We start from the raw sequence: 25,133 nt of genomic DNA on the forward strand, positions 1-25,133 counted from the left end.
AGAAACCTTCAAAGTTACTGTAAAATGGAACTGTCTTTCTTCAGTCAGCTTTAATATTAAGTAAGCAATGGTTGCTGAGTGGGTATGTATGCATGACACATCTCTGTCTTCTGAGGCTGGAAATTGTAACTGAAGACTTACAGAGTCAAGTAGCACATGTAAGATGCACCCTGTCTTAATTATACTACAAGATAAGGGCATGGGGCTGCTAGAAGAGGCACAGAACAGCAGTTCTTAATCTTCTCAGCAGGTGTGGCATGCACATAAGCTATGTACTGCTACCTGAAGAACAATAATTCACATTGTATGTGGATTGCATGTGTTTTGAAACAGGCATCCTATCTATGCTTTCTTAGTGTCTGTACTGAAGAAGCTCAAGAGCCCTTCTACGACAAAATTCTCTTAGGTTAGTGAGTTCTAGAAAGTACTTACAGGGCACATCTGAGTGCTGCTGAGAGCAGTACAGATATAGTGTGCTGCTGTGCCTGTGCACTCTGCCCATCTGTTCTTGGCAACCAGTGCTGAGATCCTGGACTGAGTGAGTGGCTCCGAGACAGCAAGGGGTATATTGTGTTGTACGAAAGGCTCAACAGCTAGTCATGGGGCTGTTCTCCAACCACAGTGGTGTAAAATCAACTCAGAGCAATTTACCACAGACTTCCTTTTCAGTCCAGATAAAAAAAGTGCCTCAAATGTCAGAAGTTGCAGATATTGCAGAGAACGTTTTTGCCATGAAGAATTAAACTGTTAGCTGATTATTACAGAAGATAAGATAGTAGAGTTTTCCAGCCTCAAAAACTGCTCCCGTTGTCCAGCACAGGGAAGCAGCAGAATTTGGGGCTGGGTTCTCTGAAACTGGACATAAGATTGGGATATCTGTTCCATCCATTTTAAGGGAAACCTGTGTTGTCCTTATTTGAAAATCCCAGTCTGGAAGAACTAGACCAGACTCATTCATATGAGGCTCATCTTATGTTACTGCAGATGTTTGTAATATAGACATCTATGATAGATTTAGCTTACATTTTAGATATTTACCTTACTATATCTCACAGTTTATAAGTAACAATCTTCTTTAGAAGATACAAAGGTGACAGCTCAGATGCAGATGCTATTGATTTTTATAGATAGGTAAGATGTTTTATGTGCTTTCAGCCTGTAGGCACAATATATTGCACCCACAATTTCACATTTATAGTTAAATACAGGTTTTCAGGAACAAAAAAGATGACAAAGGGATTTCTTTCTTTAAATATCCAAGCTGTTTGGAACAATTTAAAAAATATTACCAAAAATACATTATTAACATCCTGCTCTGGGAAATATAATGAATGATAATTACTTTTAAAAATATGTTGATAAAAACCATTAAAGGAAAAGCATTGACCTCGTTATGACATGTGAAATGGAAAAGTCAAGTGTTTTCCTAAAAATTTTATTTTAAGTGAAAAATCCATTTATCTCTTGCTCTCCTCCCAATCCGTAAACAATTCACGACTAACTGTAAAAGCTGGATTTGATAGCTACATGTTCTGCTTCATCATGCAAATCTTTCAGTGATAGTATATACTAGAACTCTGAGCTTACAGTTAAACAGGAGAATCAGCCCCTACCACAGGTCACAGCTAAAGCTCTACAAGCTAAAAATAGGGATGTTAACAAAGGCAAACAATAAACTGACATGCCTGGCATATTTAAATGTTTAGAATGAGTGTTAATTGGTATACTGTGGGGACCTGTCTTTACCACCAAGACATATTATAACCTACTAGAGTTCTAATTTCAGCTATGGAAAAGGCCAGAAAATCCTGTCCCTGATTCAAACTATGTCATTCTCCAGCAAAGCTAAGTAGGACTTTAAAATATCTACAGGACACATACTTACTAATCCATTAAATACATTGTGTTGACCTCAAAGATGTCAGCAATATCTAAGCACCACACTTTGTGAAAAGCCTTGCTGTTGTTATTTACTTGCTGAAGGTAGGAGAATGCTGAGTTACTCAATTTCTAGAAGAGTTCATAGCAGCCTCTGGTTGAAATTCTATGGCATATTTTTGTTTCTACCCCACTTTCTCTACAATTGGAAAGAATAATGCTAGAAGCAATATCATTAAAATGTAGGAATGTATATCTGCTACAGACTATGAACTAAAAACAAATTGCTTCCAACTTTACCACTGAATGGGCCTGTAGTACTGTCCATCAATATGAGAGTGCATAATCCAAATTGGATTACATAGATTTCCTACATAAATAAACATAAAAGCAGCTCTTTGTTTGCATTCAATAATCTTATAGATATTATAATTTGCAGAAGAAAAAGAGAGAAGGTGATAATAACAAAGAAATCCTTCTTTAGAAGTGAAATTAAAAGATCAGCACCTTAACTATTAACTAACAGCCATACCAGTCTGCTTTCACAGAATAGGAAGAAGTATCTAATCCTAAATCTTCCTGGCTGATTGCACCTAACTGTTCACCATCTACTGGAGAACTAACACATGCAGCACTTCTCTGTGGAATAATTGTGGTTGTGACTAATGCTTAGAAAAGTTTTTCCTATACAATCTAGGTCATAGCGATAACATGCTGAGTGTGTGTAGAAGTCTTAAACTGGGCCCAGCAACTTACTTTGCCTAGGTGTCACTGCTGGCAACTAGTCACTCCAGACTCTGGTGAGCTGGAGGAAGCAATGGTCATGTGCCACTTGGAAATAACCTGCATTATTAGTCTAAATAAAAGTCTGATTTAGAAACGCCATGCCTCTTGACATTGCTTTATAGGAATTATAGATGTGTCCTAACCTTTCCATAAATATTTGCTCACTAGCTTTGCAGTCTTCAAAGAATGTACCAATGATTATAATTGGTAACATATAAAAAAGATAAGCAATCTCAGTGAGCCAATTTATTTTAAAAGCTTACGTTCTATTGTACCCTGATATCTGACAGTTGTTGTCATTGGGCTTGTTCCTTCCTTAAGCATGGCAGAGAAGGCCAACATTTGATGGAACCATTACTTAAATTCAGGTTCAAGGCTGTTCTCAGAATTTTTGGCACAGACTTCAGCTCACTGCTTCAACCCCTCTCTCACACTAAAATGGATAGATTCAGTCCTCATTCACAGCCCAATATGTCCAAGAGTGAACAAGACTATTCCTCTTTTTTAAAGTATAGAGTAGTTATCTGTCTGTGCAAACTATGAATTTCTGTTTTCAGGGCCTTACCAAGGTCCCTATAGACTGTATGGAAAACATTGTAGATGCTCTGATTGGCAGACAGCAGCTAAGAGAATATGTACTTCTGCAGCTCCCCCAGATTATTGGCCATTGTCACATACAACAGAGTGTCGTCTACTCCTGTCTCTGGCTGCCCATGTGCCTGTCCTTCTCTTGAGTAAATATGCCCATGCCATTTTGTATCAAAAGTATTTGGAATCTAGTTTCTGTTTCAATTACCTTCCAAGCACTAAATATTCTGGATTTGAAAAATTATCTTGTAAGAGTTCTTGCTAGAGGAGTGGCCATGTTGTTCTGGAAGTACCTTACAGACAATATTGATCCTTTGGCTATGGCTACTGACTGTCATTGTCTGACTCATGCTTCCAAATCATTTAATCAGGTGCATTTCTCCCTCACCTGTAGAAATCATGCCTGATACAACTGTCTATTAATTTTGGGCATGGACCTCTGCATTGTGTTCTAATAAAAGAACTCTCAACATATTCCTTCTTTGCTCTTCCTCATCACCTCTTAATGAACCTTGCTTCCTCCTCCATCCATTAATGAACACAAAGGGTATTTTCCTGTTCTCTCTCCTTCTCCTCTCTTTCAAAAATCTGTTGCCCAGAAAAAATGACTGGGATACCACTCTTGATTGCATGAAGAGGGTAAATTTTGCAAGATATTTAGGAAGCTGAGCAAAGCGATCTTTGTGGCTTTCCTTTTTCTGTTACTTTTAAAATGATAGTGGTGCTTGTCTCAGTCTGTTTGCATAACTGAACAAAATAATCTTAATAACTAAAAGAAGATTAAAAAAAATTAAATAAATACTGGGTTACTTTATCACCAGAGTTTCGTAGTTCCAAAACTTTTGAAATCATTGCCAAAATTTCTAAGGGGCTACAACACAAACATGTTGAGGTACATTTTAGTCCATCTATTTTTATGGTCCACTTGCGGACAATTTAACAGTGGCATCATTAATCATAATTTGGGAACAAGTGTCTTAACAGCACTTATCAATGAATGTCTACTGAATAAGGAGGCCACAAGTGGTGTTTAACTGCACTGAGTGCAGTTAAGCCCCACTGTAGCAGTTCTTAGTGACCAAGAGTCAAATTTGGCCTGTGGCATGAAGTATTTTGGAACATTTACTTCAGGAGTACTGATATATTCCTCTTACCATCTTGTTAGTTCTCAGTTATCCTGAGATAATTTACTTGTTAGATAAACCATACCACACACAAATAAAAAGCCAGTTTAGATGTGGAAATACTTATCTCAAGTGCCTTGCCATAAGAACAGGACTGTATTGCTCCCAGAATCAACTTTGATCCACATGGGCCAATGCTAGATCCAACAAACCTTGTAGGATACAAGGTGACACAATGCAGAACTTGTTAAGTAGTTTCTGTGCCATGCTTTCTAGTTGATGCCTTAGGATCCCTATTTTCAATGATTTTGCATTATCTATAATATCACAGTTTGTCATTACTATAGATAATACAGAGCTGTCTCTGCTTATACTTTGTTTGCTTTGTTTTTGAAGGCCACCTGAATTCTGGACTGCTGGACTTCCTCCTGTTTGGCAGCTTAATTGCCGCTGTGGATCCTGTAGCTGTTCTGGCAGTGTTTGAAGAAGTCCATGTCAATGAAGTTCTATTCATCATTGTTTTTGGAGAATCACTTCTGAATGATGCTGTAACTGTGGTAAGTAAATTAGATATCCCAAAGTCACCCAAACTCTAGAGGATTTCTTCTGAAGTGTATTTTCCCCTTAAATGAAATACTGTATCATCTGTGTGTATCTACTCATGGGCTAGTGTAGCATAACTCATGGTGTTCTCTGTCTTGTTTACAAACACTGTATTGCAAAGATTAAATGTTTGAGCATGAAAGCTATTTGGAGCCTGTAAGTCACATAAAAATATCCAGGGTTGGATGAGCATAAAAATATTTAAAATGAAGTTTCAGGTGTGTACATTTTATTTGCCTTTGCTGTTCAAGTAGGGCTTTCACGACTTACTGAAATTAGTTCCAGGGATTTTAAGCCTTTCTTTGCTGTTGTTTTTTAATGCACATACTCTTTTCTGCATATTTCTGTTATGCCCATAATTTATATGAATACCTCAGATATATAGGCAGTGAGAGAGAGAATACTCGCCAAAGTGGTTATGCCTGTTCCCTCTCTTTTACTTCAATCAGATGTTTATCAAACAGATATATAACAAAGAGCAAATCTGGGAAAAATTTTGGGACATTTTAGAAAGTTTCTGGTTTGGTTTGGGGTTTTTTGGTAACATGTTAATTTCTGGGTTTTCTTTCATTTAGAAAGAGAGGTCCCTTCCAACCCAAACTATTCTATGATTCTATGATTCTATAAAAGGAAAACTTAATAGACTTTAACAGACAAAACAATCCCAAATTTCTACTGATGTTTTTATTTTGATTGAAACACCTTTTCTTTTCACACAAAATTTTTCTCAGAATAAAATAGTCAATAGTTTTGTAGTATAGTGCTAGTGGGCAGGGACCAGGAAGTTCTATGGCAGAAAGGTGCTATGCAACTGAGTTGCTACAGAGCTTCAGTTCGCTTCTTGGATCATCTCCTATTCCTGCTCCTGCACATCTCCAAAGGAGGGTAAGACATGTCCCCCAGGCTCAGTAACTTAATTTTTTGCAACCAAGGCAGTAAGGCACTGCAAGGTCACTGGCAGCAGCCTAACTGTTCACATGAGTTTGAACATGCCATTTAGGGCCTCCAGAGAAACCTAATTGCCTTTAGATATCAGTCTCATTAGTACTTTTGGGGTATTACCAGAAACAAATATTAAAATAAACCCTTGAGGGACTCAGATATCAACATCACTGGCTTTCGGAAGGAAAGGAGTTTTTCTTACTGTGAAATTAATACAAACACTCACTCTACAAAAAAAAAAGAAAGTTGTTTGTTGAAGAAAATCCAGAAGAGAAGAGTAAGCATGATCAAGAGTCAGAAAGCATAGCCTATGAGAAAGTCTGAAACAACTAGAGTTCTTACCTGGAAAAAGGAAAGACTGTAGGACAGAATAAAGTGGATGATATAGCATTCTTTAAATGTAAATATGTAAAAGACTACTGTTACAGAACAAACTAACCTGCATGCCATGACTGGAGTAAATATGATAAGAATTAACAAGCTTAGCTGCAACAAGGAAAACTGAGCAAGCCATAGTAAAATTCTCCTCTATCACTGGAGGAATTAAGAATAGATTAGACAGGCATGTGTCAAAAATAATGCTCATACAAACCTCCTTAGGCAGGGATATGGATAAGATGAATTCTTTACTTTCAGCACTATCACTGTTAGTCAATTATTTTAAAAGCTTTAGTTCTATTATTATAGTTTATTCTCTTTTATGTTCAACTTACTTTACATATGTTCAACCTATTTAAATCAAATCTCTTATTATTAGCATCATATTAAGTATCTTATTTATCTTATACAGGTGATTAAATAAATCTGCCAAATACCTGGATTTTAGAGTGAGAAGTGCTGTAGAAAACACATCTAGACGTAACAATGCTTCTTATAGATAGAATTCATATTGACATAAGAAATGGAAAGTTTTTTTAAAATTTTTTGTTTCTTCTTGCTCCACTGCATTTTTTCCATTTTCAAAAATTTGAAAATCTGCAAAATCTCCCTCCACACAGAATTTCCCTCAGTCATACATAATTTCAGAATTCATAATGTTGGGGCCCATAATGAGATTATTTTAATAGGCTTAATTCAGCAGCAAATATTAAGCTAGTCTACTTTTCTTTTCAGGTGCTGTACAATGTGTTTGAATCTTTTGTTACAATAGGTTCAGAGAATGTGACGGGGATTGAATGTGTCAAAGGCATAGGTGCGTAGAATTGAATTCCGTATCACATCACTGATGTACATATGCAGACTTTTAAACAAAATAGTATTATTTTTATGCTATCAGTAACTGTTGTTTTTCAGGCCTTTCCCTTGTCATTCATATTCCCACACTCCTGTGGCATAGATGAATGTCTTAAGAAAATAAATAAGTGAATATTCCTGAATATTTGGGAAACTTAATCAGATTTGTTTTCTTCTGAGGAGACTCAACAGATGTAGAGTTCAGTTGTTAAGACCTCCAAACTTGACAGTTGTACATATTTTCTTTGTATTTTATAACATGTCCTGAGTTTCAGCCTATGCTCTCCCTGCATTCCAGGAAAGTTGAGATTGCATATGGGTGTTCTCACTCTTTATCACTGATTGCCATAAAGTAACGTTTGCCAGTGACTATCAAGAAATGTTATTTATCTAAAAATTTAGTCACTATTTCCCATTCCAAGCATGACATGATACTACATTATCTTATGAATCAATGTTTTAAGAGTGACTTGGGCATATTCTATAATATGCTTTTGGAAAAGCATTTGCTTACAGAACATGGGGACAAAAATTGTTCAAAGAAATGTAGTGGGTTTTGAATAAGCCTAAAATGGTGAGGCTTAACAGAAAGTAACCTTGTTTTTTCTACAGAATGTTGCTTTCATATACCAAGTGCTCAAAAGCAATTCATGTTGTTGCATTTTAGAAATAATTTTTGACATGTCCTCCAAAATTTTCTCTGATTTGCTGGCCATATAATAGAAAAGAACTAGTTCAAACCATTATATTTCTACTGTTTAAGCTGTGTTTGGTTTTGTTTTTCAGTGTCATTCTTTGTGGTAAGCCTGGGTGGGACACTGGTTGGCATTTTCTTTGCATTCCTGCTGTCATTGGTCAGTCGTTTCACCAAGCACGTGAGAATCATTGAACCTGGATTTGTGTTTATCATTTCCTACCTGTCCTACCTCACAGCAGAGATGCTTTCTCTTTCTGCTATCCTTGCGTAAGTCTCTTTTTATTACTGCCCGTGAAGGGGCTCAGAAGGGAATATCGTTTTTAAAAACATTGAAAAGAAAGACCTAAATTACATAGGACAGCTGTAGAATATGACACTCATGAAGCTTATGCTGAATATTACTACCTTCACACTGCAGCAGATTATAGTTTGCAAATACTGCTATTCAGCCTTGAAAATGAATGCAAGTTTTCTGGTATCTGCTGTGCAACATGAGAAATTCCTTTGCAAAATACAGACTTTACTCTTTCCTCTTTGTGATTAATAATACTTCAATAACTAACAGTTGTCCATTTGTATTGACATCTTTCCCTATGACTTGTAATTAAACCAATATTTTTTCTAAGGCATTATGTGAATGTCCATTATTTGCTGCTCTCACTGTCTTGACTGGCCTGCTAAAATTTGCCTAAATCTTGCCTGTTTTGGCTTGAGTACCTCTGTGGTCGTTCTTCTTTTAGTATCCATTGATTCCTCGCATACCTTTCTTCTCAGTTTTGCTTGTCATGTTTGTAGATCCTACAGTGAGTATATTAAAGATCTGAAAATCTTACTGCAAACAGATCATTAGTTTAAGATTATGTCTGATGTAAACAAGATATAAAATTTCGCATGTAAAGCAGTATGATAATCTGAAGAGAATTAAGGTCTGTTACGATCTAATGAAATGCTGTCTTCAGACCTCTTGGGGTCACCTCAGGATGAGTGTTTGAGATATGCTTTTTACCTAGATTAAACTCCACAATGGCTCCTGAGTGTATTTTTTCTTAGGAATTAATGGTGGGTTTTTATCACTATATGACAGATGATAGATGGAAATAATATTAAATGTTACAACAAATATTTTCTGAACAATTGCTTCTTTTTTTTTTCTAGGATAACTTTCTGTGGCATCTGCTGTCAGAAATATGTCAAGGCTAACATATCTGAACAATCTTCTACAACTGTAAGATATACCATGAAAATGATGGCCAGTGGAGCAGAAACCATTATCTTCATGTTCCTGGGAATTTCAGCTGTAGATCCAAATATCTGGACTTGGAATACAGCTTTTATTCTGTTGACTCTGGTCTTCATCTCAGTGTATAGAGTTATTGGTAAGGGGATGATCTTCTTCCTGTCCTTCCACTGTATTGTTGATGCAGTCACATATTCTTTTGCCAAAAAAAAAAAAAAAAAAAAAATGAATTTGGAGTTCTAGACTTGTTCCTTTTAAAATATTCCATTTATTTTAGTTGAATTCATGATTGGTTTTGGGTTAGGAGGGCAGATCTCTACAGTAAGCTTCATCATATGCTGAAAATATAGTAGGATTTCACTTTTGCTGATGTGTGAGGATACGACTAGCCCAGCAGTTAACATGAATCACCCAGTGGCTAACCTTTGTTGACCCAGCACATGGTATTGGCAAAATCTCCCAGTGAAATGGACTTTGTTCTTTAATTTGCAGCCTAACAAAGATGTGAGTCCTGTCAGCCATCTCTTTCCTTCATCTCTTTCAATTTGGTAATAAAGAGATTGTCCTGAGCTAATTTTATGGTTGACTTCAGGTTTGAGACACAAAGTGATGTAAGACCATACATAATTACACCACAGGTTCTCTGGCTTAAGAACTAATTCTCAGGGACTGGTGAAAAACTGGTAAAAAATAAGACTGTGGCAGGTAGGGATTACCTACTGTCAATTTACTGGGCTTATATAAGTTTGCAAACATTTAAAAATACCAATGACAATTTGCCCAACTGTATAGTTCTACTATTTAATCACTGTTCTGTGAAAGAGCAAAGGGGGTAAAAAAGCAAAAAAGGCATAGAATGAAGTACTTCTAGAGAGTAACACATATAGTGGCTTAGTGTATGTACTTACATGTGGGAATAAATTAAACGGGTTTATTCGCCTGTTTGTCTTGAATTAAATTCAAATAAATGGTAACGCATATACCTAGCTGGCAGTTTTCCTAGACTCTGTATTCTTATTCTGTCTAGAAATTCCTGGGCTAAATGAAGGGCCTAGCCCCATGTCCTCCTTTCTAAATAGTCTGTAACCATTGTTCATTTAGCCACCTCTCAGTAACTGCTGATGTGTGTGAGGTGTTTAAACAAGTTTTCAGTATCTTGATTTTGTCACTTGTATTCCTGCAATGAGTGGTTAACAATCCCATAATAAGTGTGATCAATAATTAAATAGTAAATATTCAGCAATAACAATATGCATCCATTAAAGTAGTTGAGCTTAGACATTGATAAATTACTAAAGACCTGATGATATTGGGCCTTACATAATTGCAGCTTTCATACCCTTGGAGGAGTCAGATTGGTGGCATGAATTAATTTTCAAGGTCCCCTCCATCAGAGGCCTTGCTTACAGTGATATACACAAGACACTTTTCGCCTTAGAACAAGTTTAAAGTTCTCTAAAAAGAGAAATATCTCTTTTGCACTGGTTAACAATCCTGGCCTGCTGCAGTGGGACACAGATGCTGTGCCACTCTCAGGAGTGGTGAAGTTGTTTTCCTTCTGCATGGTGGGAGCTCTGGGAGATGTTGTGATTTAGGTCTCCTACAACAGGCAGCATCTCATCTGTAGGCCTGAAGACAGTGTTAGCATAACTACACAACCTCCATAAGCCAATGACATAAATGTCATTTTCAGTGATTTGTAAAGAGTACCACACTTACTCCCTAAATCAACACTGTTTCAACCTGTTTCTCCTTCTGTTAAAAGATCCTGTGCATATCACTGACTAAAAAATTGCTAAAAATTCTATTCTTTCTCAACTGTGAATTTCAAAGGTCAGCACATAGCAGAATTTCACCAATAGTGCCTATGCCAGAGGGCAGCACTCCCAGAAGAACTGCTGGCCTACCGAAGAATCTTCATCTAATTCCTTTGGCTAAACATAAAGCGGAAGGTACCGAATGGGCCTGCCCTCCTTGGCAGTGTAGCAGTACAGAGGGAGAAGCAGATGATGTAGAGAATTTGTTATGAAAACAGACTGGTGGTACTGTTTCTGTTACACACGGTTGGGATATTGACATTCATAAGGGTATTTCTAGACATGCTGGCATTTGTTTTTTATAGGTGTAGTTTTACAGACATGGATTCTTAACCACTACAGAATGGTCCAGTTGGAGATAATAGACCAGGTGGTGATGTCATATGGTGGACTACGTGGAGCAGTTGCTTTTGCTCTGGTTGTACTTCTGGATAAGAACAAAGTGAAAGACAGAAACCTGTTTGTCAGCACAACTATCATTGTTGTGTTTTTTACTGTTATTTTCCAGGTAATTCAACTTCTTAAGCATGCTTCTTGCAAGGAGAAGGAGTCCCCAAAAGTACCGAATGCTTAAAGCTGTTCTCAGCTGAAGGTTGCATATTGTTTCACTGAACTGAAAGCATAATTGAATTTGTAATTTTAGTAACAAAGATCCTATTTTATGTTTTCACATGGCACCACAAGGGACAAAACATAATTTCCTCTGTGCTAAAAAGTGTTCAGTCTTAGCTGCTTGGTGTTAATAGTGCTCAAGTTAGTATCTGATTAAACATCCTTCACCTCATGTGAATAACTATAGGGAACAGTCCTTTTTACGGGCAAATACAGTCATTAAGCTGATCTACCTGAGCCTAAGTCCTTGTTTTAAAATATAACAGTAAGCAGTGGGACAAGAAAATATCTAGCATCCAAACAAAATAGCACTTTCTGGATGAAAAAAACATTAATTTAAATGGAGATATGTCAGTATATACCAGCTTGGAATTTTTTCTCAAATTTATTACAGAAAGTTTAACTGTGGTCACAATCTCCTGGTATGTGCAGAAAACACCACATTCAATGATATAGGAAACACTTTAACCCTTCTACTACCATATTTTTCTTATAGAAGATATATTTTTCCACTGGTTGGTGTCTTTTCAAACCTTTGTAACAGGAGCTGAGGGTACTGCATTATTTTATCTTCTAAAGGGGACAGAGATCAACTGAGGAAGTATGAGAACCACCATATAACATACAAAAACGCTCTATTTCTATTTAACAATGACCAGCTGGAGGAAAGTCTAAGATAATTCCTAAGTATTTATTATCATGTTTCAATCCTTAGGGACTGACTATCAAGCCTTTGGTACAGTGGCTCAAAGTGAAGAAAACTGAACACAGAGAGCCAAAACTGAATGAGAAACTTCATGGCAGAGTAAGATATTTTTAAACAAAACTATGGTATCTTTTCGATTTTTATAGAGTGCCTTAATAGAAAAAAATATTAGAGAAAATTTCTTTTTGGAAGGGAGGGGAGAATCAAATTTCAAGTGCAAAATCCTTCAAACATTTCAAAAGTTATCTGTAGGGTGTAAGTTGTCTTTGGGCTGAGTCCTGTGAAGGGATACTCAGCTGAAGGTTCTGGTCTTTCACTTGAGAATTCAGTGGTGCTGACAGTACTGGGGAAACAGCACAGCTGGAATATGCTTCTGTATCTAAAAGAGGAGGACGTTTGATTGAAGATCGCTAGGGCAAAGCATGTGGAAGTAAGTTTATTTTTCCTTCTTAAATATTGTTTATTTATGGAAAAGATATGAAAGCAGGCTTTGTAGCTTGCATATTACATAGAAAGGTAGTCTGCTGCCCAGTGCAGATGTTAATTATATACTGAAATTCCAGATTAATGTTAATAGTTTTAATTCAGTGTGAATGCTGTGTGCCTGCATTTCTTTAACCTTTTAAAAGATTTTGAAACATAATCTCTTCCAATTCACTTTCACACAACATTCTAAAGTTTTTATTCAGTAAAAGAAAACACACATTTTCAATAAAAATACAGCCTAAAGGACGCAAGACTATAAGACATCTTTCATGGCCTTCTTTAATTCATAAACTTTTCATATTTACACAGCTATCCTGCATTGAGTATTTTAACACATCCTTGTATGAGCTTCTAATCTTCTCTGTTTTCATGTTGGAGGTCACCTGAAGTGAATTAACAACTTAGTGATGGACAGGGTTTGTTTCTGAGGAATTCTTTTACAGACTACTGAATAAATACATTATGCTTTTGTTATCCAGCAATTTAAATTTCCATTTCTGTTCAAATATTTCACTATTTGAAAATCAGTATTCTTCCCCGAGGTGAAAAAATACAGTCTGTCTACATTTATGGGATATACCTTTACATGTCAGTTAGTAGTGCAGGCCAAGCAGTAATGTTAATCCTAACACTTTATAAAGTTGTACATACTGATTCACCACTTCCTAGAATATTCTAGCAGATACTGTCTCAGGAGGCACAGTGCTCCTAGAACTGTATAAATTGCAGCCTTCAGAGAGAGGGAGCATTGTCTGTTCTCAGGGAGTAGGAGGGAGCAACTTATTTATGGTATCATTTTCTCCACTTCCATGTCAGATATCTCCTGAGGCAGTAATTAGTATTATATTCAGGAATAATCCATATCACCCATGTTGTTCTAAACCTAGCATGCTGCAGTAATCACACCAATGTTCAGAGTAAAATGTTAACAACCATATACAGAAAAAGACCAAATTCTACCTGCAGCTGCCTTGGTTTGAATCGAGAGTTATAAACCTCAGGATTTCTAGCAGCCACCTAATATACCCAGCATGGGATTTTGCCCTAGATATCAAAAGAATGGTGCCTACTTCTACTGTGAGGGAAGTATGGATGCCTGAAACATCTAAAAAGAAACACTAGGGAAATTTTTCAACTGATTTAATCACTGACACTAGTAGTAGCTGATGTACTTCATAGGGCAGAAATGGAGATGGTAAAATGAGTTGATAAAAAGAGTCTCAAAATTGAATGTTAAAATGGAGGCTTAAGTACCTTTTTGCTGAGACCCTTGTAATTCAAGAATAATTAGTGAATTTGTAAAGAACTGTTAGAAAGCTCAGGACCTTTGAAGAAAAGCATATAGTAGTTAGTATTTCTGTAAATGGGAAAAAAAATCTGCATAGCAGCAATAAAATTATTCTGCATAGTCACGTGGTCTAACCTGACATAAATTGAGCTATTTTCTAATTATGCCTTTTATTTCCACTTTCACTTTCCTAGGCCTTTGATCACATTCTTTCTGCTATAGAAGACATTTCTGGACAAATAGGACATAATTATCTGAGAGACAAGTAAGTAGTAACTAACTTGGAATGCTGAAATACTGCTAGGAAATCTTAACTGTAATTTATGACTTTTTAAGCCTGTGAGTTTAGGGACAGCAAGGATGTCAAATATAGTTTAAAAGGTTATATACTGAAAATACTGGAAATACAACAAATGTGAAAATAGTTTATTTTTGTCCCCTACAACTGGAATCTTTTCGGTCCAGATTAGGCCTTTGCAAATGCCTCAGTTCACATCCAGGGATCAGCTTCTCTCAAGATTTGAGAACAGGCCATTTGCACAAGATTTAACCTAAAATGTTAATGTTGGTCCTTCTCTGTAATACTCCATTTCATGAACATTATTTGTGTGTGGAGGCACTAAAAAAACTAAACTACGACTGTGCTAGTTGTTTGTACTATTTCTACAAAGGATGCGTTCAACACCTCTGAAAGTGATGGCAGAGGGTGCTTTGAAATGACTCGGATAGTTTAAGCCTATTAGTTTGAAACCAATAATGAAAATTACGGGTCATTTCCATCCCTCTCTGTTTATAGTTGATTCATTTTGAGAGAAGCAAAGTTACCCAGCTGAAAGATACAGACACCATTTTCTTTAAAGTACACGTGAAGAGTTACCATTGTGATGGGCAGAGTTCCATAATTTATATGAATAAATGTGAAAAAAAGGACATTAAATCTTTAATGTCTTTAACATTATCTTTAACAGTGTTATTTAAGGTTAGGCAGTTCTCTCCCTGGAGTTAGGTCATTTCATAGGTGCAGACAGTCACGGTTCTGACCTGCTAATGTCCTGCTGACTCAACAGGTCAACTGCAATACAAAAGCCATGTGGTTGTACTAGTTTTCTGCAGAGCACTCCCCTAACCCTTGCTGAGAAGCTGAGTATATTAGCTTAGGTTGAGCATTGTGCTCATATAACTATACAACTCTTAGACTGGAGTTAGATTGTATCTGAGCTCAAGAAGAATTGCTCACCTGTCTGTACCCAGTTATAGGGACAGTCTCCCTTATTTCCTTTTGCTCTCTGTTCATTTATGCAGGGAAGAATTTTCATGAGGCATTCCAAATAGAACATCCTCTTTCTTTTGGTCTAAATTTTTAGTTTACTTTTTGGGAATGAATTTCAGCAGGCTATAATACAGGGGAATACATGCCCAGTTTTGAAATACTGTCTTGAAGATGGAGCTAAATATTTTAAAAGTGGCAAATTAGAGTTTGACTTCTTAGATGTCAGAAAGTAATCTCCCTGAGTAACAAGAGAAGGAGTAGCTTAATGTAGATTCATGGTTGAGTGTGTGGTTTGATGACTAATATGTTTTGAATGAGACCACCTTAAGTCTGCTTCTTTTGGACTATATGTACATGAAAGTGCTGCTTCCTAAAGGAAATGGCAGCCACTAGCATCCTCACTGATGTGCTCAGGTGTGGCAGCCTGAATTAGAGACTGCTTGTCAGATGTTCTGGCTAGAGAAGAGGAATAGATATCAATTCTGTGAATAATGTTTAACAACAAAAAGGTTTCAACAATCTGAATAAAAAGTCATAAACGCAAAATAGCCATTGGGCAAGATGGATAGAATCACTTTGAATAGTAGTCTCCAAAGATGCCTCATGCCCTTTAGAGAAAATCTTGAGGAAGGTAGATGAAAGTAAAGCAGCCTTTATCTTCTGGAGCCTAAATATGAAATAGCAGATATCCTACTATCAGACAAGCTTGGAAGTGTAAATCACAGAAAATACACATCACTTCTATCCCCCAGAGTACATCAATGGCATGAATAAGGCCCTCTGTAAGTGCTTTTGGAAGGGCACAGCTGTGAACTGATTTTCTAGGCTGGCTGTCCTACAATACAGCTGGGGAAAAGCAGATTCCCTTCCAAAGGAGGAAAGAAAATTAAACTTTTAGAATGAAGCTATTAAATACAACAATGCATAATCATAAGTGGAAAAATAAGGTAGCATGATCTCCCAGAGTATAAAATGTCCTAGCGACTCCGAAATGGGATACTATAATCATAGCACTCTTGCTGTTGTAGTAGTGTTTGGTAAGTGAACCTATTAAATGCTTTGTGACAGCTGCATAACTCTGTAACAGGCTTTTCCTTAACTTTCTTTACATGCTAATTGAAAACCTTCAAAACACAAATCCCTCACATTGCTATGTTCACCATTTCTTTTAAAGTGCTTAGCTCACAAAAATATTTATGCCAAACTAAAAATGCTGTGAAACTAAAATTGCTTGTTGCCATTAACACAGTTTGTTTAAATTATCAGGTGGTCCAATTTTGATAGGAAATTCCTCAGTAAAGTACTGATGAGAAGGTCTGCTCAAAAATCAAGAGACCAGATCCTTAATGTTTTCCATGAACTCAACTTGAAGGATGCAATTAGCTATGTGGCTGAGGTACTTATGAACACTTGTTGACATATTATAACATCGTTTGTGTTTGTTTGGTTTTTTTTAATTTATGATATAACCTAAAGTTGATATATCTCAGGAGATGTCTAAAAGAAAACTATTTTCATTGCTGCTCTTCTATTTTTTCCTAAATGTGTTCTGAGTCTCAGTATCACCTGTTTGAGTGGCTGTAATTCTCAGTATTATGCCTGATCCCCAAGTATGAGTATATTGTACTTAAGTCAGTGTCTTTTCTGTTGGATTTTACAGAATAACTTTGTTTCTACATTCATTGCATGAAAAAATACTGTAATTCCGAAGGGATCAGGCAAACTACTGTCTTTCTAAATGTGTCAACAGAGTCTGGCTCCTGCAGAACAGTGGTTCTATGTGATGACAAATCTGATTTGAAGATGCTCACTTCCAAATGGTGTGGATATATGACCAAAGCAATGGATTGCTATAATCTCATTCTGCCAGACCACAGTAAAATAAAAAAAATTGGGAAGGGTAACTTTAATTCAATGGAATCGTAACACCCAGACTTCAAAAATTAAGGTTAAACTGATATATTACAGATATCAAACGCAATCACAGAATTGTGAAGTTAGAGAAACTTAAGACTTGCAACAGGAGAAATTTTTAAAGTTACAGAACGGAAGGAAGCTACTGGCCTTCTGCAGGAGTAGAACATTCCCAGACTGAAGCAATGTTAACAGAATGTGTAAGAATTCCTGATCTTCTTCAGGATGAAACTGGCCACCTTAGTTCAAATCACCACAAATGTGCAGTATTCATACAGTGTAGAGGATGGTTTTAAATGGAGTATTTTAAACAGTGATCTTTGAAGTGATAATCTATCTATGCCTGTAATCTCCAAGTGAACTAATTTTCACAGCTAGATGATATACCAGTTAATTTCTTTAATCAAAATAAACACTATTACTACAACTGATACTACTATTAATAATAATATCTTTTCTTTTTTTGAAAATGAGCCAGGCAGACTTCTTCCAGTGAAACATGTAATTTCAAAGATCAAATTCAGAAAATAAGATGAGATTCAGAAATGATGTTAGTGTGAAAAATGAGGAGTGGTTCACAAGATCAGCAAATACTTCCTTTTGAGATTTTGCAAATTACCCATTCGGTTTTCAGACCATTTGAGCTCAAGAACTAACTTTCTTTCTTGTGGTGTTTTCTGGGTCACACCTGAGAGGAAGATAGTTAGACAATGACTTTGATGTTGATGAGCATGAGACTCATGTTCAGATTCACTGCTGAATCTGTTCAGTAGATTCATTACAGTATTTTTTCTCTTTAATGGATGCAAATGGCTCTCTAGATCACTAAGCCATGCAGATTTAGCCCCAGAATCTTTACCCAATAATGTCTTGAATCCCATATAGTAATGCTAGATTAAGTTAGATTTTTTTTTTTTTTAGGAGAGTTACCTTTTTTATTATACCTTAGTACCGTTCACAGAATCATCAAATCATAGAATAGTTTGGGTTGGAAGGGACCTCTAAAGGTCATCTAGTCCAACGCCCCTGCTGTGGGCAGGGACACTTTCAACTAGATCAGGTTGCTCAGAGCCCGTCCAGCCTGACCCTGAATGTTTCCAGGGGTGGGGCATCCACCACCTCTCTGGGCAACCTGGGCCAGTGTTTCACCACCCTCAGCATAAAAAATTTCTTCCTTATATCTAGTCTATATCTACCCCCCTTTAGTTTAAAGCCATTCCCCCTTGTCCTGTCGCAACAGGCCCTGCTCAAAAGTTTGCCGCCATCTTTTTTATAAGCCCCCTTTAAGTACTGATAGGCTGCAATAAGGTCTCCCCAAAGCCTTCTCTTCTCTAGGCTGAACAACCCCAACTCTCTCAGCCTCTCTTCATAGGAGAGGTGTTCCATCCTTCTGATCATTATTGTGGCCCTCTTCTGGACCCGCTCCAACAGGTCCATGTCTTTCTTATGCTGAGGGCTCCAGAGCTGGACGCAGTACTCCAGGTGGGGTCTCCCCAGAGCAGAGTAGAGGGGCAGAATCACCTCCCTCGACCTGCTGGCCACGCTTCTTTTGATGCAGCCCAGGATATGGTTGGCCTTCTGGGCTGCGAGTGCACATTGCTGGCTCATGTCCAGCTTCTCATCCACCAGTACCCCCAAGTCCTTCTCGGCAGGGCTGCTCTCAATCCCTTCATCCCCCAGCCTGTATTAATATCGGGGGTTGCCCCAGCCCATGTGCAGGACCTTGCACTTGGCCTTGTTGAACCTCATGAGGTTCACACAGGCCCACTTCTCGAGCTTGTCCAGGTCCCTCTGGATGGCATCCCGTCCCTCTGGCGTGTCGACCGCACCACTCAGCTTGGTGTCATCTGCAAATAACATCCTTCATAACACAAGGAAACTGACTTTTGCTACCCTAGTCCAAATACAGTTTGTGTATATTGTGTCTTGCAGATAAATTCTATTGGCAAATGTCTACTGATCTGATAATAATACACAAAGAAATTAAAAGTTCTCCAGGTTCTACAAAAGATTTGCAATGTGGTTTCTTCCAGTGGAAATTAGTTATGTTAATATGCCTGATTAGTCATGAGTTTTGAATCCTAAAGTCATTCCCCCTTTCTCACGTTAATATTTGCTTCAGTGATACACTGCTTTAACAACTTTTCCTTGACTTCTGAAATATATCTTTGAGCTAAATATCTGTGAATTACAAGCTGACATTGAAATTGAAGCCATTTCTTCGATGAGGACTAAAGATCTGCCTCCCCCAGCTACTCACTCTCTTCTCACTTGCAAGAAACTGAGGAGTTTAAAAACTATTTTATAAATTTTTCTTTTTTCAGCTCTGCTGTTATGCTGCATCTGTACAATAAACAAGAGCTTGAGAAAATTCAGTCTGAACCTAAATAAATTCCTTACAGTTGAGAGGGGAGAGCCTAAGCCAGGCAAAATGAAAATAATCCAGAGCAAGTGAATAGACGCAACTTAAAATACTTACAGTTCATAACTTCTTCTGGCTAAAATTCCTCCACTGATAATATGGTATGATGTATGTATGAAACATTAAACTTGATTTGAAAAGAAAGTCAGATGCACTTAAGAAAATGGATGGGATGATGCTGACCCAGAATTTACTTTTTTTTCTCTTAAGTTTTCTGCCTACAGAGGCCAGAGTGTACTTCTTAATACCACTGATCTGATCCAACACAAAGTACTGTAACATGTATGTGGGGTACCACAGTAAAAGAAAACATTTGTTTTATTTGCTCTATGAATATAAAAATGTAAAGGGGACACAATATAGTTAAAGTTGGAGAAATGTAGTTAAATCTCTTTCAATATTCTGCAAGGGAGATGTTTTTTCTTGGTCTATTCTTTATTACAGTTTGAAATGTAGAGACCTGCTATGTGATTTCTCTCTGCTGTGATTCAAAACCATAGATGGGTTCAGCCTATGTAACCATGATGTCACTCAACAGCTACCCTTCACCTAAACAAGAGATTACGCAAGCAGTAGGGAAAACTGTGAAGACATGAATCTGAGCTTTTCCAGCAATTCACTTCTGTGACACTAGTTTTAGAACTGAAAGCAAATGTCATCTCTTCAGTATCTCATCTCTTCATGCCATACCTCTTTCAGATAGGCTTGTAGACTTCTACCACCACTTAACATTTGCTGCTTCCTGACTGGTAGAGAACAGAAAAGTTAGTGTTGTATCTTTGAAAACACTACTGTTAGTGCAGTGATGTGTTGAGTCATAAAAGTCTGCATAGATATCCCTATGTACTTGGTTTGCAATGTAGTACAAAGTTAAAGGTCCATCCCTGAAAGGGTCTGTGAAGAGAAAAGAGTTACACTGCAAAAGTGCAAGGATATAATTTGCAAACAGATTGAGGCCTAAGAAATCACTCACCTCCTCAAAATCAATTTACAAGAGTGGAATAGTGTTTCTCCTAGCTTTGTTCATTGGGATAATGTCACTCAATGTAAAGAAACCATAAAACCAAAAAAATGGTTTGTATTCATTACCTAAATACAACTTCTCCCCTGCTTCTTGTGCCATTTGCATACAGCAGCCTCACAAATTATCTGCATTTTCTGATACACATTTTGCCCTAGGTGTTTACAACTATAATATGTCTTGTTTCTTTCTGTGGTCAGGGAGAACGTAGAGGTTCCTTGGCATTTATACGTTCTCCAAGTACAGACAACATGGTAAATGTGGATTTCAGCACCCCACGCCCAAGTACTGTGGAAAGTTCTGTCTCTTATTTACTGTAAGTAACATTGTGTGTTTGTGGTGTGTTTTTTCTGTGGGTTTTTTTACGTTATATGTGAGGAAATAGAAATAGTGTTATAAATGTTGAAAAATGCAAATTACAGGGGCTTCGTTCACTACTTTTTTGAAGTTCAGTTAATCTTTTCTCCCACATAAAATGGGTATACATACAGTTATATTGTTGCATTTTACACACAAACAAAGGCTGGTAAGGTGAAGCAGATATCCACATTAGAGTTGTTTCATGTGCCTTTTGTTCACCAACTGCTCCCATCAGATACTTGCTCACTCATTTTCATTTAGCTGATTTTGACCTTTCCTTTTTTTTTAGGCTTCATCTTCATTTCTCCCTCTCGTTCCACATTTTCCTGTTTTTTCTTCCTCTTCAGCAATTACTGATTTTTAAAACTGCTGTTTGTATATTGTATTCTTCTTCAGGAGAGAAAAAGCTGGACCAGTTTGCCTTGACATGCAAGCTTTAGAACAGAGGAGGAAAAGTATCCGGGACACAGAAGACACAGTCGCTCATCACACCCTACAACAGTACCTGTATAAACCCAGGCAAGAGGTGAGAGCGGAAGGCTAGCATTGGACTGTTTTCCAATCTAAAACTAGGAGACATTAGGAACCAAAACTTGGGAGCAAAACTCAAAAGGAAAGAACCCATCTGCAAAATCTGCACCCTTGAGGAAGATAGGCTCTTTGTCTATATTCTTTCTCATTTATGAACATGCCTCTTTAACAGAACTAATGGCTTTGATTTCACTGGAGCCAGTGGAATGCAGAACTGGGTCTAATATAGGTTCTGAAGCAGGATTAAATGGAGTGTATCAACTGAAGTGATTCAGACACTTATAGGGAGAGGCTTACTTTGAATGACAGTCACTATTACGTACTTAAAATTCCTGGACTTATACCTGTTTCATGGTGAAGAAAGAGAAAGAAAAGTAGGAGTTTCATTAATGCCTTCAGACTAGTCTTTGTTTCATTCTTTTCTATGGTGTTGTTTACATTTGCATGACACTGATTAAATGCATTGATTCAGGGCTTCCAGCTGTATTTCTAAATAAATGAGTATTGTCTTCCCTTCCTGGTCACAGCACAAACACCTGTACAGTCGACATGAGATCATGCACAGTGAAGATGAGAAACAAGACAAGGAGATTTTCCATAGGACAATGAGGAAGCGCTTAGAATCTTTCAAGAGTACCAAACTAGGAATAAACCATTCCAAGAAGCTCAATAAAATCCACAAGCGAGACCGAGGCCAAAAAAGGGTAAAATACTTTCACAAGGACCCAGATGTAGCCACCTGTTATACAAACTAAGGGGTGGGGAGGGCAGGGAGGACTCTGAAGGGTCCTATGTCCTGCATTTATCTCTGTCCTATAGAACTTCATGAACTTAAAGGGCCTAAGCAGGAAGAGATTAAACTATGAGATAACTCAAGGGGCATCTTCTAACATGCTGCTTTTCTCTATGCTTTGAGACCCTTCTTCTGGGTGAGAGATTTTTGATCACTTGAAAAACAATAGACCTTGAGCCATGCTACAACACTGTGGGAAGATATTGCAGGGTAGATGTAGCAGGGTAGCACTCTACCATAGAGTGTTCCACAAAATGTGCATGAAACAAAGAGGGAACATACAGCGTACAAAGAGCCAAAGTTCCTTTCTTTTCCTGTAGTGAGTACAAGTGTAGGGGGAAACTAATGACATCCATATTGAGTCTCAAGCAAAGATTACAACAGATTTCAGGGTTATGCAGCTGAACTCATGCATTGAAAGGATGTCATTGCCATTGCTATCTGATGATGGTAGTGTTTTTGGTAACTTCATTTGTTTTCTTTCAGCGAAACAGCAGTGTTATACCAAATGGAAAAATACCTTCAGAAAATCCAGTACAAGATTTTACTTTGAAGGAAAAAGGTAAAAAGACTCTTAGACCAGTTTCATTAACTGCATTTTACCAGCTACATTGTCAGTAAAGCATCACTGAAAAATGTTGTGATATGCAACAGTGAAGCTGGTATTAAAAAAGGACTTCTAGTAATAATTCAGAACTCAGAGTGGGGATCTGCTCCATGGTTAAATGCAGTGTCTCGATGATTTAGGAGTTGTTTTTCTAGGCAGCTGGATGACAAACCAAATTTTAATTGGCCTTTTTGCTCACGTTTTTAAAATATCAGATTTAAATTTTGAAAAAAAAGCAATGCTGCGGCTACAACGTAGATGAACTTTCAGCTTCCTTTTGGATAAGCTGCACAGAGCAACTTTTGCTAACATTTTTCTTTTTCATCATAGCAGGATATGTCTGCCCAGCACACCATGCCATATAAAATTCAGTAGTTGAGATGACATTCTGATCTGAGTTAAGGTCTGTTTGTTTAGAAGCATCTGAATCAGAGCTGACTAAGCAAGCACGTTAGAACTCAAGGAGAGTGTAGCTTTGAAAGGAACACATAGTCAGAGGCCAGTTTTAGAACTGATTCACCCTTCCTGCACAAATCTAACACACAGGTCAGCCTTGAAAGTGTAATCTGAAGCTGACTGGCCTAGGGAGCATCCCTAGCAAAAGTTGGTTTTGCATGTAAAGCCCCAAATTCTTTCATTTCATGTTTTAGCCATCTTTTGGCATTGATGTCAGTCATAGCAAGATGTGATGGACACTAATATGTTTGTTATGTAATTATAAAATAATATGTGTCACTTAAAAACTGAAACATGGTTTAAAAGCCACTGAACTAACTCTTATTTGTGTTCTTTCCTCTGTTTATGCATGCAACCCCTTGATCTCAAAGAGAATTGAAGTAGAGAGGGATTCATCTTTTCTCAATAGCTCCAAGCAAAGATATTTTTCTTTATGTATGTTCTTTGAATCATTTTCTGAGCATTATTTTTCTTTGACTGACAGGGGCAATACAGGCTGGCTGAATAAGTGTAATATTCTAGAATCTTTTTCCATGGGAAAAGCTTTCTGAATACTTATAAGTAGGTCATTCAATGCTGTCTTGTTAAAGGATGGTGCGTATAGATGTCATCCTCTACTTAAAAAAAAAAAGTTTCATTGGAAGACAGTCTTAACAAGTGGTTTAGCAGCTGTTGTAAAACTGATTCTACTGCGGTAGAAGTAGCAATGACCTCACCAGGTCTGAAATCAGTCAGGATAGTAATGCTGACCTCTGTCAAATGATGAAAATGCAGTGACTGATCATTGTAACGGGACAACATTTGTCAACATGTGAGCATTTAGGACACAAAACACAGCTGCGGCAGTGGTGCCATGTCATAGGTTGGTTTGTTTCAGTCCCAGGAAAGCAGACAATTCTGTTAGCCAAAAGCTTAGCCAGAGTGTGAAATCTCTATCATAGCACCAGATAATAACGCAAGCCGGAAACCTGTGTTGAGTTTCTTGATGTAATTAGTATCTAAGCTGCAAACTCTATATACATTCACATTTGCATTTCAGTGCTACAGCTGTTGATTAAATTTTGCCCTTATCTAGATCCTTGTTAAAGATGTATCTTTGATAACTATGCCAGCATCAAACCAGCATGAAATAACTTTTTCTATCAGAACTGATACAGATCTCTAATCAAATTGGACTTTCTTTTTTTTCCAGATTTGGAGTTTTCTGAATCAGAAGAAAATAATGATTATGAAACTTTGCATCTAGGCAAAGGAGTTGATTTCCTGGCTAATGTGACGAAGCAAAATTTCACAGATACTCCTACTGGTAAAAACATTAATTACCTACAGAGGTGGTTTTTTCCCCCCAAATGTTAAAAAAAATCCTAGAAATGGTGCTGATTTAGCCTGTATTTTCTGTTTTGGTTTGATTTGATGTGTTCTATTAGAAAATATATTTCCTTAATGTTAGTGTTAACAGATAACAAGTTTTGGACATCTTTGGAGCAGATGGAGAGCATCAAATTTGCTACTGATAGAAGTTGTGAGCATGACTACCTAGACCAGACCTAAACCCACTAATTATTTCTAGCAACAGAAAATGTTATTTTAGAGTTGTCCTACCTCACAAGACCAGCCAATACTAGTCCTTTGGAACCGTCTTCTACTTGTATTTGAAGCACTTTGTTGTGATAAATTTCATGCTGCTTCTGTCAGGCAGGATTTCTCCTCTTAAATTCACAACTCCCTCAGATCCTTACAGGCTCATAGAAGTCACTGAAAA

The 25,133-nt window shown here is 37.3% G+C and overlaps 1 protein-coding gene across 1 annotated transcript in view; it reads left to right on the top strand.

The window, feature by feature from the left end:
* The window catches only part of SLC9A3 (solute carrier family 9 member A3), a 55,090-nt gene that overhangs the window by 29,356 nt on the left and 601 nt on the right, over nt 1-25,133 (top strand). The window contains exons 3-15 of the mRNA XM_076330700.1: nt 4,773-4,933; nt 7,035-7,113; nt 7,941-8,118; nt 9,007-9,227; nt 11,211-11,413; nt 12,233-12,322; nt 14,192-14,262; nt 16,534-16,663; nt 20,825-20,940; nt 21,381-21,510; nt 22,043-22,219; nt 22,795-22,870; nt 24,564-24,677. Of these exons, the coding sequence (XP_076186815.1) occupies nt 4,773-4,933; nt 7,035-7,113; nt 7,941-8,118; nt 9,007-9,227; nt 11,211-11,413; nt 12,233-12,322; nt 14,192-14,262; nt 16,534-16,663; nt 20,825-20,940; nt 21,381-21,510; nt 22,043-22,219; nt 22,795-22,870; nt 24,564-24,677 (1,746 nt within the window). The remainder of the gene's footprint in view (nt 1-4,772; nt 4,934-7,034; nt 7,114-7,940; nt 8,119-9,006; nt 9,228-11,210; nt 11,414-12,232; nt 12,323-14,191; nt 14,263-16,533; nt 16,664-20,824; nt 20,941-21,380; nt 21,511-22,042; nt 22,220-22,794; nt 22,871-24,563; nt 24,678-25,133) is intronic.

Source organism: Aptenodytes patagonicus, chromosome 2, assembly GCF_965638725.1.
Source record: "Aptenodytes patagonicus chromosome 2, bAptPat1.pri.cur, whole genome shotgun sequence".
In the NCBI taxonomy this organism is placed as follows: Eukaryota; Metazoa; Chordata; class Aves; order Sphenisciformes; family Spheniscidae; genus Aptenodytes; species Aptenodytes patagonicus.